General features: G+C 49.4%; 1 protein-coding gene across 3 annotated transcripts in view; it reads left to right on the top strand.

Annotated features, from left to right (window-relative positions):
* Nucleotides 1-19,781, top strand: part of SETD2 (SET domain containing 2, histone lysine methyltransferase) — a 51,047-nt gene that overhangs the window by 18,453 nt on the left and 12,813 nt on the right. Inside the window, exons 4-15 of one of the 3 annotated variants that reach the window (XR_010425824.1) lie at nt 231-362; nt 1,178-1,306; nt 1,497-1,620; nt 2,773-2,850; nt 3,104-3,201; nt 4,372-4,498; nt 6,171-6,305; nt 6,688-6,816; nt 8,257-8,904; nt 11,702-11,945; nt 17,467-17,515; nt 17,976-18,042. Coding sequence is in view for 2 of the 3 variants with exons in the window: in XM_064640054.1 (XP_064496124.1) it covers nt 231-362; nt 1,178-1,306; nt 1,497-1,620; nt 2,773-2,850; nt 3,104-3,201; nt 4,372-4,498; nt 6,171-6,305; nt 6,688-6,816; nt 8,257-8,904; nt 17,467-17,515; nt 17,973-18,156 (1,833 nt within the window). In the remaining variant the exon portion in view is untranslated. Of the gene's footprint in view, nt 1-230; nt 363-1,177; nt 1,307-1,496; nt 1,621-2,772; nt 2,851-3,103; nt 3,202-4,371; nt 4,499-6,170; nt 6,306-6,687; nt 6,817-8,256; nt 8,905-11,701; nt 11,946-17,466; nt 17,516-17,972; nt 18,157-19,781 lie in introns of those variants that run through there. The other 2 variants (XM_064640061.1, XM_064640054.1) reach the window with 2 other exon arrangements.

Raw genomic sequence — 19,781 nt, 5'->3', positions numbered from 1 at the left:
TCTTTTTGAGGAATCATTTTTTGTGATCACCAAATCCTCACCTCCCTCTCTAAAGCCGAGCGTCCTTGGTTACCCCTGTACCTCCCGGTGGTTATCCCAAGGGCACCATTCCCTGTATCCCATTGCTGGAGGAGAAATTAAAGTCCTCCAACAACGCAGTAAGGATTGAGGAGGAATTTCTGCACCCAGCTGCTGTCTCACCTTGTGTTTCCACGCCTCACCTTGTCCAGGAAGAAGAACAAATCCCACCGGGATATCAAGCGGATGCTGTGCGAGTGCCCGCCCCTGTCCAAGGAGGAGCGGGCACAGGGGGAGGTGGCCTGTGGGGAGGATTGTCTCAACCGCCTGCTCATGATCGAGTGGTGAGTGCCATTCCACGGGCTGGGGGGTGGTGTCCTGGAGGTGACTTGGGAATCCCTAAAATGAACCCAGAAATTCCCGGGAAGGGGCAGCGCCGGCGTGGAGTGACCTTCGGAGCCGACGCAGCACTGCCTGGAGAAGGTGTGGCTGCCCCGTCCCTGGAAGTGTCCAAGGCCAGGCTGGACAGGGCTTGGAGCAGCCTGGGATAGTGGAAGGTGGAAATGGATGATCCTTGAGGTCCCTTCCAAGCCAAACCATTCCACGATTCCATGATTTCAGTCTTTAGATGATCTGCAGGAGCTCAGGACTCACAATCTCCTGGATCTCCTCTTCCCAGAGGCTCACCAGCCTGTGGCTGTTGTCTCCTTCTCCCTCCTGGAAGGTTTTCCTGCTCTGTGGCAGTGGAGGCTGGGAATGGGGCATTTGATGGGATTCCTTCTGGAACAAGGATTGTGACCAGCTGGGGTGGAAGGATTGGAATTCCCTGCCAGAATCCCACCTTTAGTTTTTATCTCATAGCCCAGATAGGGAATATATTGGAGGGAGAAGTCCCAAAACATGGGGAGGAGATCCCAGTTCATCCCATTTTGATGGTCTGATGTGGAAGTACAGCAGGATTAGCATTCCCAGTATTCCAGAAATAAATTATCTGCCTTTGAATTGACACTCACGGGGCTGTGGTTTTTATGGCCAAACACATTCCCAGGTTTCCCAATGAGTTTGTTACAATTCCCTGGGACCTGTTTCCCATCTGAGCCCTTCCTGTCGTCACTGCTGTCCCGCTGGGAATCGACTCGCTCCCGTTTCCTTCCCACAGCTCTTCCCGGTGTCCCAACGGCGACTACTGCTCCAACAGGCGCTTCCAGAAGAAGCAGCACGCGGATGTGGAGGTGATCCTCACCGAGAAGAAGGGCTGGGGGCTCCGAGCTGCCAAAGACCTGCCATCGTAAGCTCTTCCCACGGCCTTTTCCCGCTCTTTCACTCCCTCCCGTAGGGAAAAAACGTGGCTTGTGGGTTCCTGCTTTCCCTGACGCTGCATTTGCTGAGGCTTGTTGAGAAAATCCTCCTCCACTGGGGTTATTCCGTGTTTATTGGTGGATTTTTCCTAAGCCAAGGGGTGTTTCTCCCTCTTGCAGCAACACCTTTGTCCTGGAATACTGTGGGGAAGTGCTGGATCACAAGGAATTCAAGGCTCGGGTGAAGGAATATGCCCGGAACAAGAACATCCACTATTATTTCATGGCCCTGAAGAATGATGAGGTGAGACAGGGATTGCTGGGCTTGGCTTTGGGAGAGTCTTCCCGGGCTTTGTGGGTAACACCAACTGCTTGGGAATGCGTGGAGCAACGTCCTGGATCCATTAGACATGTTTTCCTAAGGAAAGGAGACTTCACGCCTTATTTTTTTTTAACCCATTCCTCAGTTTTCAACCTGTTCCAACAAAATTCCAGCAGCTCAGGTGTATCCCAGGATCCTTAGGGAGGAGAAATGGTCGTTCCAAAGGAAAGGATGGATCATGGATCATCCCTTCCACATGAAGGGGAGAAACTGTGTCCTTAGGAAGATGCTCCAAGCCCAGCTCAGCCTTCTTGGATGCCCAAGTGCACCAAGGAACCACATTTCCTTTTCCATTAAACCCCATTATATGGGGATATTTTTAGCTGGCAAAATCCCTACGGGCAGGAACGTCATTGGAATATTGATATGTGGGATATTCCTAAAGATTTACCATAGTTTAAACTCTGTGGGATGTGGAGCTGCTGCCTTGGGCCCTCCCTGGATAAATAGGAATTAATCTCATATTCCACTTGTCTCTTCTTTCAGGACTTTTTTGGGTCTGAGGAGTTTGAGAATAAATGAGCTAAAAATACTCTTTTTTTTCCCCCCTCTTTTTTCTTTACTGTTTTTTTCCTCCTTTCCCTTCTTTTTCCCCTTGTTTTTTCCTTTTTTTCCCCCCTGTTTTTCCTCTTTTTTTCCCCCAAATAATCATTTTAGGGTTTGTTCTGTGTGATAATAAGGGGTACAAAGGAGAGTTTTCCTTTCTAAAAGGAACTTATGGAAGTTGTTATTACTGCAAGTGATCCAGGAGATGACTTTTCCCTTGGAGTACAGTGCATGTGGCAAAAAATCTTCCAGAAATCTCTTGTGCTGCATATCCAAGGCTCAGGAACATTAAAAATCCGGGATTCCCATCCAACTGGAGAACTCTGCCAGGAAAATTAAGAGCCGTGTTCCTTTAATGCTCTTTTTGGGGGGGCATTAAATCCTAATAAAATCCTAATAAACCCCATTCTCCAACCCAAAGAAATTGCAGGAAGAGGTGATTATTCCTATGTGGGTTGTGTTTGTCGCTGTTCCGGTTCCTATTCCCAGGAATGAGCCTGTTTTCCTGGATTTCTCCTTTCTTCCCAGATAATCGACGCGACCCAGAAGGGGAACTGCTCCCGCTTCATGAACCACAGCTGTGAACCCAACTGTGAGACACAAAAGGTAAAAACCCGGAGCAAATCCAGGGGCTTCTCATTCCCACCACCCATGGGAAGCGTTTTTCCTTCATGTCTCTGTATTTTGGGATTTTTCCTTGGAGTCACTGAGGTGAAAACCGCGTTCGAAACGGGGAACTCGCCCGGTCACGGAGCGAGTTTGAAATCCAGTGATGCTGTTCCAAGGGTTAGTCCGGTCAGCTGGAGGCAAATCCCGCTTTTTGTCACGTAATAACTCTTGGCTCTTGCTTTTTCCACAGTGGACTGTGAACGGGCAGCTCCGGGTTGGATTTTTCACCACCAAACTGGTGCCGTCGGGCTCGGAGCTGACCTTCGATTACCAGTTCCAGAGATACGGGTGCGTCCCTGCTCCGGGGGATTTCCCCCAGAATTCCCTTCCCTGCTTCTTCCTCTGGCTAATTATTAATCAGCCAAGCTCCAGGCTTTGCAATATTCCTTAATAATTCCTCTTTTCCCCCTGCCATCCCTGTTTTATGACTTTGAAATCCCTGAGGAGCTGTAAAAGCCTCCCAGGTAACACATCCCGTTTTCCCGGCCTGGGGTTTGGATCCCTTGGCTAAACCCGAGCCTACAATTCCTATCTTACTGTTTTTCCAGTTGTATGGTGGAGTAGAACTTAAGGATCACCCTTCCTTTTCCCTCTGGATCCTTCTTCAGGCTCTTCCTGGAAGCAGGAGAATCAGAAAGGAATTTTTAGTTGCATTTTAAAATGATTCCTCCTTCCTGGAAGATCCTGGAGTTGAGCTTTCCTGGTTCTTTCTTCTTGTGCTGTTCCTCCAGTGGATTCTGCACATTCTCCCAAGGAATTATGGAATATAGTTTGAAGTGGGTGATATTTCAAGTAGGAGTTAACAGAGGATTGGGGAAAATGTCCTGAAGATAATAGAATTTATTAGATTTACAATTATAATTATTATATTAATTTATATATAATATATTAATATATAAAGATATAAATTTATATATTGATTTATCAAATTAATTTAATTATATTTGTAATTATTATATTTATTCTCCATGGCTGTACATCCATGTAAAAAAAAATTCCATGTGAATTTTGCTGTTTCCGTGAATCCTCAGCTCATTCTTTATTCTGTTTTGTATAGTTTTGAGCTATAAAATATGAGAAATGGGCTATAAAACACTGTAAAATGCAAGCCTTTCCTAGTGGATATATAATCCTGATTATATATTCCTTAGGAGAAGGAATATATTGATTTCCATGTGGGATAAGAAGCTTTCAGACCCACCAGCTCCACCTTTTCCTTTCTGGTTCTTGGATCTTGGCCTGGAAGTGCCCCAGGCTTTGTTTTCCAGCTGAAACAACACGGGATCATGGGAGTTCTGTAAGGAATAAAGGCTGGATTTGAATATCCAGTGCCCTGAAAGGCTTTTCCATGCAGGGACATTCCCATTTCTCCTGAGGATGCTCCGAAAACCGGGTGGAAAACTGGCTGGGGGTGGAATTGAGCTGGGATTAAACTGAGTTTTGTATCCCCTCCCCCAGCAAAGAGGCTCAGAAATGTTTCTGTGGCTCCTCCAACTGCCGGGGGTACCTGGGAGGGGAGAACAGGGTGAGCATCCGAGCGGCCGGAGGGAAGATGAAGAAGGAACGCTCCCGGAAAAAGGACTCGGTGAGTCTGCTGCTCCCAGGAATCCTGGAGCTCGGGAAAACCCTCCGGGATCACCAAATCCAGGCTGGCAAGGCCATTCCTAAACCGTGTCCCCAAGTGCCACGTCCCCAGAGCTGTTCAATCCCACCAGGAATGGCGGCGACGCCACCACTGGACAACCCTTTCCAGGAAGGAATTTTCCCGATATCCAACTTAAACCTCCCCTGGTGCAGCCTGAGGCTGTTTCCTCTCGTCCTATCGCCTGTTCCCTGGGAAAACAGGACTCCTGAGGACCTCAGGGGTCAGGCTTTTCTGTGGATGTGTCATCAAAGGTTGGACTTGATGCTCTTGGAGGTCTTTTCCAACTTTAAGGATTTTGTTTCACGAGGTCCCTCAATACTTGGGGCTTTTCTTGGATCTTTAGTTACATCCATATTTTCTTTCACTCTGTTATTTATCCCAAAACTCCACCCAAGAGGGGCTTCCACAGGTCCAGTATCTGCTCATCCATAACTAAAATCCACTAAATTCCACGGGGCTTTAAAAATTTGGTTTGTTTTCCATGATTTTTTAACCATCGGTGAAAGATGAACAATCTTGGCCTCAAGATTCAGGACATTCCCTGAAATTTGGCAGCTGGGAGGACACGGAGTTTTCCCATTTCCAGGTGGAATTTGAGTCTCCCAATTCCTTTGGCTTAAAGGCAATGCATGGAATTGCAGGGATGGGTTCCCATAATGTGGAAAAACTGTGGAGAATCCAGAGCAAAGCACTGAAAAGGAGTTTTTTTTGGGTGCAAACTCCTGAAAGAACCTGCAGAGGCTCTTTTTTAATTCCTCCAAGTTGTAATTATTCTCTCCTTGAAGATATAAGCCCCTATTCCTATAGATAAGATTTATTCCCAGGGTTTTTTTGGGAGAAGCTCTGTTTAAAAAAGGCAGGTTTTTTGTTTACTGAATCAGGGAGTGAGGGAAGCCAAGAAATAATTTATAAATTTAAATTTATTATTATTATTACTATTGTTATTATTATTAGTATTATATTTTACATTTATAAATACATAACTATAACATATAACTATAATATGTAAATATAACATATAAATGTAATATAAAATAAATATAGAATTAAATAAATATTATTATGCATTGTTATATAAATATAAGGTGTTTTAAAACACTGATTAGGGGCTAAATAACGAAGGTTGTCCACATGGAAAGGAGTTTTCCTCTGATTCTGAAGATCATAAGTCATTTATAGTTTATCTGTAAATTAATATAGGTTTATAAAGAACGTATACAATTAATAGAGGTTATAAAGAAGTAAATTTGATCTGCAATTAAGGATAATTCATAAAGAATAATTTATACAGTTCACAAAGGTTATAAAAAGTAAATTTCATCCCTAATTAAAGATAATTTGTAAAGAATTTATACAGTTCACAAAGGTTATAAAAGGTAAATTTTATCTGTGATTAAGGATAATTTCTCAGTGCACGTTTGTTTTCCTGCCTAAAAAGATAAACACATTTTTGGGAGCGTTTTGGTGCAACCACCTGGAATTTCCTCCGGGCAGCGTTGGATTTACAGAGCTAAAAAGTGCCACTCCCTAGGGAAGATGGAATCTGGAGTCAGGAATTCCATCCCCTGGGGTGGGCCGAGGCCTGAGGGGTGTTTTCCTTTGCCTGGGGCAGGTGGACGGGGAGCTGGAGGCGCTGCTGGAGAACGGGGAAGGTCTGTCCGACAAAAACCAGGTGCTCAGCTTGTCCCGGCTCATGGTCCGGATCGAAACCCTGGAGCAGAAACTCACCTGCCTCAAACTCATCCAGGTGAGGAGCAGCCCTGGGAAGGGAGGGATCCGTGTCCTGTTAAAGCCACATCCTCAGAGGAGCAGGGGGAATGTGGGAGGAGGGACCCGCCCTTGTTCCGGCATCCCAGGCTCGGCCGAGCAGCTCCACGCTCTGTTATCCTTAAGTTTATTCCCCAGATAATGGTTATAATGCTCCTGCTGTTGTGTTCCTGTTCCAAATCCAGCAGTTTTGGCCACTTAAATTAGGCTGGACCTGCCCGGGTGCCGAGTTCTGGCTCTGCCCTGGGTTCCATACTCCCCATGGAGCAGTTTGTGATGTTATCCCATGGAAGACGAAGGGTTTTTTTTCCTGGGAGTCTCTGGGCATTCCCATGGCCTCTCTCTAACTTTGGCTCCTCCAGAACACGCACTCCCAGTCCTGCCTGAAGTCATTCCTGGAGTGCCACGGCCTGTCCCTGCTCTGGATCTGGATGACGGAGCTGGGCGATGGCAGAGGCAGCACCGCCAACAACCTGAAGCTGCAGCTGGAGGTCGGTAATTCCACGGGATTTGGAGCTTTCATAGAACCACTGAGGTGGGAAAAGGCCTTCCAGATAGAGTCCAACCCTCCCCCAGCATGGCCAAGGCCACCACTGCCCCATGTCCCCGAGTGCCACATCCACAGGGCTGTTAAATCCCTCCAGGAATGGGGACTCCAGCTGGGCCAGGGCTGGACAGCCCTTTCCCTGAAGGTTTTTAGCAGCTCAGAATCACCAGGATTTTCTTTTCCTTTTGTTTTTTGAAATGCAGATTTGTGCCAAGTGTTCATGGAAACAGACTCAGGTACCTCAGAACTCCAGCCCTGGAACTTCTGCCTTGAGGCAGATCCTTAATTAATGGAAGGAATTTGCTCCTGTGGTTTTCTTAGATTCCTGAGTTGGATTTCATAAGCCAGACTTAAAGACTGTTGCTGTTTATTCCCTGTGCTTTATTTCCTTTATATCCCTGTGCCAAAGCACAGGCAATTTGAGGTATTGATGGAACTGGAATGTTTCTGTTTTCCATAAGAAATTTGGGATTGTATGGCAAGAAACACCTGCCAGTTCCTTTCTTAAAGATGATTCTACAAGAAGGTTCTGGGCAGTTTGGACGGGACTGGGAGCAATCCAGGACAGTGCAATGTATCCATGCCCATGCAGGGGGTGGGACTGGATGAGCTTTAAGGTCCCTTCCAGCCCAAACCATTCTGAGTCTGTGACTGCTGTGATTTCTTTTTTTGGGATAGGTGGGACCCACCCCAACTTCAGACATGTTGAAACTTGCTCCGAGGTCACAGTGTTCAGCTTTGGTGGGGTTTTGTGGGTTGGATGTATTCCTTTAAAATCCAGGTCATTGTTGCCCAGAGAAGCTGTGGCTGCCCCATCCCTGGAAGGTTGCAAAAGCCCTCCAAGATCACAGAGCCCACCCTGTTCCCCATCCCCACCGTGTCCCCCAGCCCAGAGCACTCAGTGCCACGGCCAGGCCTTCCTGGGACACCTGCAGGGCTGGGGACTCCAAACCTCCCTGGGCAGCCCCTGCCAAGGCCTGACCACCCTTTCCAGGAAGAAATTCTTCTGAAATCCCCTACCTATGGCCTATGACCATCACTGGTTAGATTAGATGGGGTATTTAGATTTTGGATTGGATATTAGCACCAAATTCTTCCCTGTGAGGGTGGTGAGAGACTGGAATTAATTTCCCAGAGGAGCTGTGGCTGCTCCATCCCTGGAAGTGTCCAAGGCCAGGCTGGACAGGTCTTGGAGCAACCTGGGCCAGTGGAAGGTTCCATCTAGGGGTTGGAATGAGATGAGCCCTAAGATCCATCCAACCCAAACCATGCTGGGGTTCTGTGATAATCTCGGTCAGTTCTTGAGAAAAGGAAACAACTCCAGGTTGGACAGAGCTTTAAATCCCGACGGTTTTAACGAGGCCCCGCTTGCCTTTGCCGTTAGATCATGAAGACCCTGGAGCTGCTGCCCATCCCTACCAAGAACATGCTGGAGGAGAGCAAGGTGCTGCCCATCATCCAGCGCTGGGCTCAGACCAAGACGGCGGTGCCGCAGCTCAGCGAGGGCGACGGCTACTCCAGCGAGAACACGTCCCGCGCCCACACCCCCCTCAACACCCCCGACACCGGCGCCAAGCAGAGCTCCGAGGGCGACGCCGACACCCCCAAGAAGCTGGTGTTCCGCAGGCTGAAGATCATCAGCGAGAACAGCATGGACAGCGCCATCTCGGACACCACCAGCGAGCTGGAAGGCAAGGAGGGCAAGGAAGACCTGGACCAGCTGGAGGGAACGCCCGTGGAGGCGCCGGAGGAGCAGCAGCAACAGCAGCAGCAGGAGGTCAAAGCCGCCACGGACGCGCCCGTGGAGAGCAGCAAAGCCCAGCCTGTGGAGCTGGAGGCTGAGCCCGAAGCCGAGGCCAAGGAGAGCAACGGGGCGAAGCTGGAGGAGCCCATGGCCATGGAGACACCGTCCCAGGACGAGGAGGAGGGCGTGTCCGACGTGGAGAGCGAGAGGAGCCAGGAGCAAACGGATAAAATCGTGGATGTGAGCGACTTGGCCACCAGGCTGCTCGACAGCTGGAAGGAGCTCAAGGTAAGAGGCACCTCCGGCTCCAACTTGCTGAGAAAAACGTGGAGTTGTGGTGGTTTGGTGCAAATGGGGTGAATTTTATGTCTTTTGGTAGTTGTTTGACAACTGAAATTGCCTTTTCTACACAAAAAGTGCTTTCTATGTAGATCCTCTGGTTGCTCAGTGTGTGACTTGCAGTAGAATTCCAGGTGTTGGATGCTGGAATCAGGAGATAGTTTGGTTTGGGAACACAAAGATGGTTATCCTGTTGTTTGTTAGGCTGTTCAGGGAAAGGGCAGCTCTGAGGGATTGAGATTCCCTTCTCATCCCATCGGGAAAAGAGGCTGGAGATAGCGCCACGAGCATTTTGGGTGGAAGTGGGCAAATCCCTCAATGTCGAAGTAAATTGATGGACTGTCTGCTCCTAAATTTCATCCCTGGAAGTGTTCGAGGCTCCTCCCAAATGCCTGATCCCTAGAAGTGTCCAAGGCCAGGTTGGAGCAACCTGGGCTAGTGGAAGGTGTCCCTGCCCATGGCAGGGGGTGGAACAAGATGATCCTTAAGGTCCCCCCCAGTCTTTGAACCATTCCAGGATTCTCTGAATTCCATGATCTGAACATTCTCAGCATTTCTTGTCCTCTTAACATCTGCTTTCCATCTGCATTCTGGAACCTCCAGAAGTGGGTCTCTTGGCCACGTTGTGTTCCCTTGAAGGCCGTGCTGGGGGTTTGCAGTTGGTGTTTGGATCAGGGAAATGCCCGAATTTGGGGTGTTATTTGAGACCTGAGCGGTTTCATTCCCATCAAAGTCTTCCTTGAGCAGAAAGTTCTTAAGAGAAGGGCTTGGTGGCTCCTCTGGATTCGTGTCCCTGTCCTGGAGGTGGCCAACTTGGCCACTTGATCTTCAGCCAACAGCTTTTAGGGTGAGGTTCCAGTAACGGTTTTAAATTAAAAGATGAGGGATTTAGTTTAGGTGGGATATGGGGAAGGAATTCTTGGCTGTGAGGGCGGGGAGGGACTGGAGTGGATTTCTCAGAGAAGCTGTGGCTGCCCCATCCCTGGAAGTGTCCAAGGCCAGGTTGGAGCAACCTGGGCTAGTGGAAGGTGTCCCTGCCCATGGCAAGGGGGTGGCACTGGATGATCCTTAAGTTCCTTAAGATCCTTCCATCCCAAACCATTCCATGGCTCTATGGATCCAAGTTGTCACTCTAAGCTTCCCTCATTCCTGGGTTTCTTCAGACCTTTGGAAACTCTCCACTCATCTGCTGCTTCTGTAGGATTATATCCCATATATTATCTTAAATTCCTTATATCCAAGAGCATGAGGAGTGGGAACCTCTTTAATGAGCATAAAAACAGTGGTTGCTGAGGATCCAGCAGGAATCCAAGGTGCTGCCGCGCTTCCGTCATCGGGTGGGCTCGGGACAGGCCTTGGAGGGTCTCCTACCCTTCTCTTAATCAACCATCAGCCCAGCTTTAATTATTGGCAAGAGTTTAAAGCGTCAAATGAGGCATCACAGAGCTAAAGAGTCCATTTACCCCTCGAGTTTGATAATGAGCATTGATTCAAAGAGGTTAATTAAAATAACGGGCGTTAATTGTGCAGCGCAGACGGAGGAGGCCTCAGGAGCTCTGAGCTCCTGGACCTCTGCTTCGGAGCTACAAACATCAGGATTTATAAATGGGGGAGACTTAAGGGAAATTTTACCTTAAATCTGAATTTTCCAGAAGAATCAGAGACTCTTGAACAGTTTGAGAGCCATCATTTGGGCCCTGAATGTCAGTGGGGGGAGAAGGGAGACAACTCAAATATGTTTCTCTAGAGAAGTTGGGTTGTGCTTTGGTTCTTTCCCCCCTCTTTTTTCCCAAGTGGATCATTTCCCAGATTTTAATTTGTAGGCTCTTGATATTGATGTGGTTTTCTCATCAAAGCGACGCTGTCAGGTTGAATTTATGGAGGAGCTGGAAAAAAGTCCTTTTCCATCCGTTGCCAAGGGAGTTGTTGCGGTTGGAAAAGACCTCCAAGGTCAACAAGTCCAACCTGTTTTAGAGTTAAGTCAGGCCCACTCAGACTTGTTTTGGGCATCCAGACTCAGTGTTTGGAACCAGCACGGAAAAACTGCTGAAAACCACTAACAAAATGTGGGAAGTATCACAAAATTCCTTCAAAATGTTGGTTTGAAACCAAGTTGAACCTGATGGTTAAACCCCAAGATCTGGGTTTTCTCTCGAGCTTGGGGAAGCTCAGCCTTGGTGTCTGCAGAGCTTTGCTGGAGGCCAGGATTGGGCTGTGGAATCCCAACACATTCCCAGTTTTAAATGTGGATTCCCATCCTCTCTGTGTGTTTAATTTAAATTCGGGTCATTGCAGTGATGGTCTGGTTGTAGAGATGGGGTTGGATCTCATGAGCTTGTGTAATCCCAGCAAATCCATCCCAAAAAACCCCACAGAATCCTGACCTGGGGTTGTGACAACTCGTTTCTCTCCCGTAAAACACTCGTAGGGAATCTGTGAGCTGGGAATTTACTGTGTCCTGGATTTTTTCGTGGCTCTAAGAGTTAACTGCTTCTGTCCAACACTCACCTGATGAGACCCAGGTGCCAATGTCTAAAAGACAAGCCCAGGCTGGAAGCACTTTAGGTGGAACGGGGATGGATAACTCACCCCCAGGTGCCTTTTCCAGCACATCCAAGCTTTTTAAAAGCTGGTTTTCCTGGAGTGGTGGAACATCTGCCATTGGCTGGGGCGGGGTGGGGGGATCTGAAACGTCCTCTCCAGTCTTGCTGATGATCCCCTTGTAATTTCCACCGTTTCCATCCAGCTTCTCAGGGCAGCCTGGAGCTCCCCATGTGTCTCCTTTCCTCAACTCCGTGTGGAAGAAGGGAGAGGCCATAGCGTGAAGAACCGGGAAGATGGTTGGGAAGCTGGCTGATGCATGGCAGTGTGATAGGTGCCAGGAGGACAGAGGTGGTTAACTCGGGGATGCCGACGTTATTTTGGTGCGTCCATTGCCGGCAATGGACGTCGCTCCGGGAAAATCCCGACTCCTGGCATGAAAGGATTAAGTGAGCTCTTTTTTTCTCTACCTCTACACACAGGACTTGTAAGTCCTTCCAGGGCTCCAGCACTCCGTAGTGAGGAGTGTTGGCCGTTCTCACACACCCGGCACGACACACACTGACATTCCCGGCGGGATGAGTTTCCAGCCCGGGCTCGTGGGCGCCGTTCCCGCTGTCCAGGGAAGCGCCGCACGGCTTCTCCCAGGCTCAAAACTCACTCCCAGTGGGGCACAACCCGGTGAGGGCACAGGTGGTGGTTCAACGTGGTTCTTCCAGGTCCCTTAGCCCGCTCCAGCCGGAGGATTGCGCTCAGGTAAGGCTCCAGGGGCCGATCCGTGCGGACACATCCATGGTGGAGGTGACACGTGGCCACCAGACCTGGTGCTCCACCCTCTTGGAATCACCAGAACAAGCTGTAGGACCAAGCCTGGGGAGGTTCTCTCAACATCCTTTTGAGGGCTGAGGTTTGAGCAGTTGAGGTTGAGGGACAGGAGGACACGTTTGGGCTCTGCCTCAGGTGGGACAGAGCTTTGGGAATCTTCTCCCACCCCTGAGGGGGCAGAGGAGGCCCCTCACCTGCTGGGAAGGGGCAGGGAGGAGTTGTGGATCAGAGGATCCACAGCCCCTGTCCTTAGGAGGTGGAGAAGGTCTTGATTTTAGGAAAAATCTTGTGGAAGAGCCACCCTTGGGTGCAGAAGGTCTCAGTTGGACACTTTGGCCTCGTGTTTCACAGTGACTTGGAGGTTGAGGCCGAGTTGTCACCCCGACTCTGGCCAGGGTGGGCTTTCTCTGTGCCATGGAAACACCTATCTGAGGGCTTAAGAATCGTGGGATCAAGGAATTGTTAAGGCTGGAAAAGCCCTCTTGGACCATCAAGTCCAACCGTCCCCCAGCACTGCCAAGGCCACCACTGACCCGTGTCCTCAAGTGCCACATCCACAGGGCTTTGAAATCCCTCCAGGGCTGGGGATTCCAGCCTGTGCCAGGGCTGGACAGCTTTCTTCCATGAAGGAATCTTCCCAATATCCAACCTAAACCTCCCCCGGAGGCCGTTTCAGTCTGGAAGTGGACAACAGGGTTTGGGTGGTCCAGGCCAGCCAAGATCCATCTTCCCCTGAGATGCTCTTCCCAAGTCACATCCTGACTTCTCTTGGTAGGACAGTCCTGTGAAGCTCCTCTTGCCCATGCTCTTCCCAGTGAAGCCATCCCGCGGTTCCTGGCTTTGTCTCCGGCACGCACATCCCGTGTTTTAATTGGGAATCTTACAGTTCGTTGTGACTTAGAGCAAGAAATAGTTTGGGAAAACAATGGGACTGGGGAGCGGCCAGGCCGTTGTTTGTGGTGGGGTTCTTTGGCCTCCAAGCAGGGATCTCGTGGCATTAAGTCCTTCCTTCCTCTTGCTCTCCTCCATCCCTTGGGATTCTGCTGGAGCTGCAGAGGAAAGAGAGGAGAGGAGCAGGAGGGAGGAAGGGAAGGAAGAGGATCCAACCTGGAAGGGGATGGATTTGGTCACATGATGTTCCTTCAAAAGTCAACAGAAGTTCATAGAATCGTGGGATGGAATCATGGAATCCTTAAGATTGGAAAAGATCTCTAGGATCATTAACTCCAGCCGTTAAGTCAGGGATAACTGGCAGCTGAGGGACAGATTTGTGGAGAAGGTTCCATGGAGGCACAACTTCCTTTCCTTCTGCTGCATCCGTTGAGTCTTGAGTCCATCCTGCCGCTCTTTTCCCTTTCCCAACCTGAGGGTGGTTTGTCCCTGCAGCTGGAGAGCCCAAATCCCGCTTCCCTCCTCCTTTTGTTCCTGCCAGACTCGTGTCACTTCGCTTTCTGCCTCTCATTTTCCATGCAGTCCCTTCAAAGCCGTGCTGGAATCTCGGGAGCCATTTGGAGCCCGTTAGGATTGATTTAGGAGCTGGGCAGCTCCGAGCCAGCAGCTTCCGTTTCCAAAAATAAAACAGGCTTTTCTTGGGAGTTTCCCCGGCCTGGCTTGACCAGCATCTGGTTTTCATGGAGCAATCCTGACATATTCCCATGTTTATTGCTGGTTCAAAGCCTCTGCTGTTCCGTCTTCCCAGACGGACACTGGAGGCTCCGGAGCCGTTGGGTGAAGCTGGAATTGCTCCCCAACAGGACAGAGCTCACTCCCTGCTCGTAATTCTCTTGGATTTTGGGCTTCCTGGACCTTGGTTGGGACTGGCCAGTTTGTTGGGATGGATCCTGGACTGGGTTCCCCCAATGTCCTGGTGAACCTAAAGCGACGCATGGCAGGAGTGGCAGTTCCATGATTCCCAATTCCACTTACTCAAGTGGTCCTTGTCCTCCTCCTATTCCCACTGACCCTTTTCCCAGTAGTTTCCCGTTCCCCATCCTGCTATTTATTGGGACAAATCCTTTTTAGGAGCTGGGAAGGCTAGTGTAGTTTCTCTTCCCTCCGTTCCGTTGTCCTCCATCATCTCATAGTTGGTGGCTCCTCATCACCCCTTTCCTCCTGGGAACAGCACTTGGGAGGCCCCAGGGAGGTTTTCATGGATGTGCTGCTCTGGGAGTGACTTTTTTTGGGGGGGGTGATGTGGGACAGAGAGAAAAAAAATAAAGGAACCCCTTTGCTGGGGGAGGATTTTGGGGCTTCAGAACCTGCCCCTGTGGTCACTTCCTTCCCACAGGAGGGGAAATAATCCCTGGCATCCAGAGCTCTGGAATTATATGGAAAAATAAGAATAAATAGATATATTATGGCTGGATGGGGCTTGGAGCAACCTGGGCTGGTGGAAGGTGTCCCTGCCCATGGCAGGGGGTGGAACTGGATGAGCTTTAAGGTTCTTTCCAACTCAAACCATTCCATGATTCCACAATTTTGTATATAATTTTATATAGAATTTAATCTATAATTAATAAATATATAATTATAGGCTCCTCCTGCATCTCTTCCCACCCCAAACACGGAGCTGCTCCCTCATTTCTCTGCATTTCATTAAAAAACACCCCTGCATTCGGGGTCCTTTAATCCATAGCAAACGTGCAAATAAATAAGAACAACCAAAAAAAAAGCTTTTTTTACACCATTTTAAAGCCTTTCATCTTTGGAGATGCTTCAAACCTCACGTGGGGCTTTTGAGGCTCCACAGAAAAGCAAAAAATCCTTTTTATGAAACAAAAATCTTGGCCAAAATCCCTTTTTTTTTTAACATTCAGCAGCACTTTTGAAGTGGTTTTGCCTCATGAACAAACTGCAATGGGGTTTTTTTATCCTTTCTTTTATTTCACTCAAGGAAAGTGGAATTTCTTAGCCCTTGGGGAGGTGGATTTTTCCCTAAAAAAGTGGGAATCTCAAAGCTGGGGTGTCATTAAATCCAGTGCTGGGGGTGGACACGTTGTCAATGAGCCCAGTGGAGACCCCAGGTAATTAATTCCCCAAAAATCAAGGAACTTAAAAAACCCAGGATATTATATAAAATCTGGGAGTCAAGTTGAGGTAAAGCTTTAAACACCCAACTAGGAGCAGATTTCACCCCCCAGGAACAGTTTATTCCATATTTTTCCCCTCTTCTGCCTCATCCATGCCCCAAATTAAAGGATATTTTAGGCAAGGTCCCTAAATCCTTCCCTGGCAAAGCTGGAATCTCAGGACACCACACAAAACACCTTATTTTTAGAACACTGAGCTTCTCTTTTAGGATTTAATGGTGGTTTTTCAGGATGCAGCTGCTGCTCCCTCAGGGATCCTCCACATTTTCTCCCTCAGATTGTTCAGGGTTGATTTGTTTGGGTTGAATTCCTTTTCCCTGCTGGTTCATCACGTTCTGCCTCAAATAACTGGGAATTCTTGGGAATTGCTGTATTCCTTCAGGAAAGGAACAGAGCAAGGGTTTGGTAGAAGCTGGAATTGAACAAAAATGAGCTTTTTAGTCCAAGCTCTCAGTCCTTGGAGAGTCACTAATGCTGTGAAAACTCAGGATACAGATTGTGGGATCACGAGGATCACTAAGAAAATGGGATTTACACCATGAGTGCCAGAATATTCCAATGAAAAATCCTGCTGAGCATGGAAAGGTGCTGATAAAACTCATTTCTTGGTTCTAGGGAGACACAGTTGGTTAAAATGACATTAGAATAGTTGTTCCTATGTAATCCAGTGGGGTTTAATGGGGATGTTAAACCTGGACCTTAGGGAGGTTTTCATCCTCATTCCCGACTCTTCTTCCCTTTTTTAGAATCCCAGAATGGTTTGAGTTGGAAGGGACCTTAAGGATCATCCAGTGCCACCCCCTGCCAGGGCAGGGACACCTTCCACCAGCCCAGGTTGCTCCAACCTGGCCTTGGACACTTCCAGGGATCCAGGGGCAGCCACAGTTTCTCTGGGAAATCCATTCCAGCCCCTCCCCACCCTCCCAGCCAGGAATTCCTTCCCAATATCCATCTCTCCCTGCCCTCTGGCACTGGGAAGCCATTCCCTTGTCCTGTCCCTCCATCCCTTGTCCCCAGTCCCTCTCCAGCTCTCCTGGAGCCCCTTCAGGCCCTGCCAGGGGCTCTCAGCTCTCCCTGGAGCCTTCTCTTCTCCAGGGGAACCCCCCCAGCTCTCCCAGCCTGGCTCCAGAGCAGAGGGGCTCCAGCCCTGGAGCATCTCCAGGGCCTCCTCTGGACTCTCTCCAGCAGCTCCATGTCCTTCCCATGTTGAGGACCCTGGAGCTGGAAGAGCAGAGGGTGTGGAATTTGCTTCTGTGCAAAGAGTGGTGGGTGTTGGTGTCTGATCTCAGCAGCTCCAGCAGGAGCTTGGTCCAAGGGGTTACTCAGAGCTGGGAGTTTTCCTCCCATGGGACACACTGGATACGGGGAACATCATGGGATCGTGGTGGACCCTGTCCCAGCGAGGAGGGAACTGGGAGAAGCCCAGGGATGCTCCATGGGAGAAGGGTGAGCAGATGACAAAACCACCAGCACCGTGTCTCTCTCCAAGCTGCTGAACCAGAACCGTGGAATATCTCCATTGGAATGGTCCCAGAGGGATCATGGAGTACCACAAGAGGAGCTGGTGACAGACCCTCATGTCACCACGATGTGGTTTGGGGACAGTGTCCAGCTCAGGGCCCAAGTCTCTGTGGGAACACCAGGGCTGGCAAATAAGAGGCAGAAAAGCACAATTTTGTACCTGAACAGGAGCTTTTTTAGTTGGAAAAATCATTTCTTTGCTGCTCCAGCAGAACTGCAAGTCCAGGGGTTTGTATCCTGTGGTGGGATGTGACCAGTGTGGGTCCTGCAGCTCCTCATGGAGTTCTTGTTCCAAAATTCCACCTGAATCCATCAAACATCAGGCACTGAGCAGAGGAAACACAGAGAAAAAGAGGAAATATATAGAAAGCACCTGGCTAATTTGCCTAAAATGAGAACTTTCCTTCCAGAGACACTTTTTTGTGATGGTTTCTCATGAATTCATGGTTTATGTGATGATTTCTGTAGCTCTGTAGATATTTGGGTTGCTTTTGGGGGTAGCTGGAGCCTGACCCTGCTTGTGGCTTTCCCACAGGAGGTGTATCGCATCCCGAAGAAGAGCCAGGCGGAGAAGGAGAGCAGTGGTACGTCCTCCCCTCTTCCCATCGCTCTGCTCCCAGGAAACCACTTCATTTTCCCAGGTTGGGGTGTCCAGGGATGCTCTGCCTTCATAACTCAGCATTCCTGCTCCTTGGAATTATCTGAGCAAGGGGCGGTGGGATGTGGAGCCCTGAGGGGGATGTGGGACAGCCAGAAACGTGGAGTCACTGGGGTTGGAAAAACCCTCCAGGACCATCAAATCCAACATTCCCCAGCATGGCCAAGGGCACCCCAAACCGTGTCCACAAGTGCCACATCCACAAGGCTTCTAAATCCCACCAGAGGTGGGGGCTCCAGCCTGTGCCAGGGCTGAACAGCCCTTTCCAGGAGGGAATTGTCCCCAGTATCCAACCTAAACCTCTGCCGGCACAACCTGAGGAGAGGGGAGCTGTTAATATTCAGAACTACAAAAATTCCCTCTTTCTCCCTGTTTTTTCCCAACAGCTGACCGTGGGAGGGATCCAGCCGGGCTCCGGGATCAGCCCCCTACTCCCAAGAACCCCCCCCTGAGCCGGGAGCGGGATCCCGAGTGGCAGAGCCAGAGCAAGGAGAGGAAGCGACGCCGGGACTCGCTGTCCCCTCCGCCCTCGGGCTACGAGCGCGGCACCAAGAGGCCGGAGGACAGGTGAGGGGGCTGGCAGGGATCTGTCCTGTTCCCGGGTGAAATCTCCTGGAAAAATGATCCCGGTGATCTTTGAAGTCACCCAGGGCTGGGGAAGGGAATTTTCTCCTGGAGGAATCCCGTGTGCGATTCGTTCCCTGACCGGAGTTGGGTGGTTCCTCGGAGTTTGGTGGCCTTTCCCTCTGGGATAACCTACACCTTCATCTCCAGGCATGGTTTGGGAATGAGGGCTGGGTGACCAGGGAAGCTGTGCCAGCTCTGGCATGGAAATTTGGGCTCATGGCATGGGTTGGGTTGGAAGGGATCTTACAGATCTCCCAGTGCTGCCCCCTGCCACGGGCAGGGACACCTTCCACTGCCCCAGGTGGCTCCAAACCTCATCCAACCTGGCTATGAACCTTTCCAGGGATGGGGAATCCAGGAATTCCAGGGTGTAGCTCTCTTAATGCTAAGAGGTCTTATGAGCCCTTTGAAACCCATTCCCTTCTCCTCCTCCACCTCTTCCCAGTATTCTGAGCTTGGAACAAGCCCTGCCTGTACAGGAGGGAGCAATGCCCAGGCCAGGCAGGAATTCTAGCACCAAAAACTTCCTTGATCGAGGGATTATTCCCTAAATATTCCTGTGAGGACAACAATCCAGGCAGGTGTGATCCCACCAGGCTGGTGCTGTGTCTCCTTCCCTTGGGAATGGTGGCACCACTCCAGGGCTGAGAAGGCGACTCGTGATTAAGAGAAGGAAAACATTCCATGTCTTGCAGGTCAGAGAGACTTGAGATCATGTTCCAGGCAGGAAAAATCCCGTGGAATTTCCTTTAAAGAAGTTCAGTTTTCTGCTGTCCCTGTTCAGTTGGATCCAAAGGCACTCAGTAATTAGGGAACAATCGGTGCCGAGTCAGCCAGACCAGGGAACTTCGCTCCTCACGTGGAGCTGTGCTGGGAGAGTTGGAAACATCTGGATAGGAAACAAAGAGGGAAATCTATACCCCTGGAATGAGGCATTGGCAGGGTGGAAACACACTAGGAAGTAAATAAATAATGGATTTTTTGGGTTGTTTTAACAGAACAAGTGGGTTTTTGGGGGGAGGAGTTGCCTGTTCTGGCTCTTCCTTGTGTGTATCCCTGAGCAGTGAAGGACCAACATCCTTCTCTGGGAATGTTCTCCCCACTCTGACCATCCCACTTTGTTATCCCAAGGATTTAATGAGGAAAAATAACACAGGAGGTGGAGAGAGGAACATTAAACCCTCGGTTTTCTCCTCGGCTGCTCCTCCTCTAAACATTCCAGGCGGTGCCAGGAAAGACTTTAATTATGGAAATCAAACCCTTCACGTCAATGAGGTTCAGATTAGCGGATCCTGGGAATGCCAGGAAGCAGCTTAAGTGGATCTGTTGGTAGCAACGTGCTTTTGATATGGAAATGGATCTCAGGATATGTGGAGAACATCCCGGATGCTTTGGAGAATCTGTCCTATTAAGGCTGCAGAGCATTTTTCCCTTTAATCCCTTTTTTGCCGCACTTGGAACGTCTCAGAATCGCCACCTTGGATCTGAAACTTTCCTTGGCTGAGCTTTGATCAAAGTCCTTCGGCTTTTTTTTTTTTTTTCCCCTCACTTCTTTAATTTCTTGG

Source organism: Pseudopipra pipra, chromosome 1, assembly GCF_036250125.1.
Source record: "Pseudopipra pipra isolate bDixPip1 chromosome 1, bDixPip1.hap1, whole genome shotgun sequence".
Taxonomy (NCBI): domain Eukaryota; kingdom Metazoa; phylum Chordata; class Aves; order Passeriformes; family Pipridae; genus Pseudopipra; species Pseudopipra pipra.
This window is presented reverse-complemented; position numbering and strand designations above follow the sequence as displayed.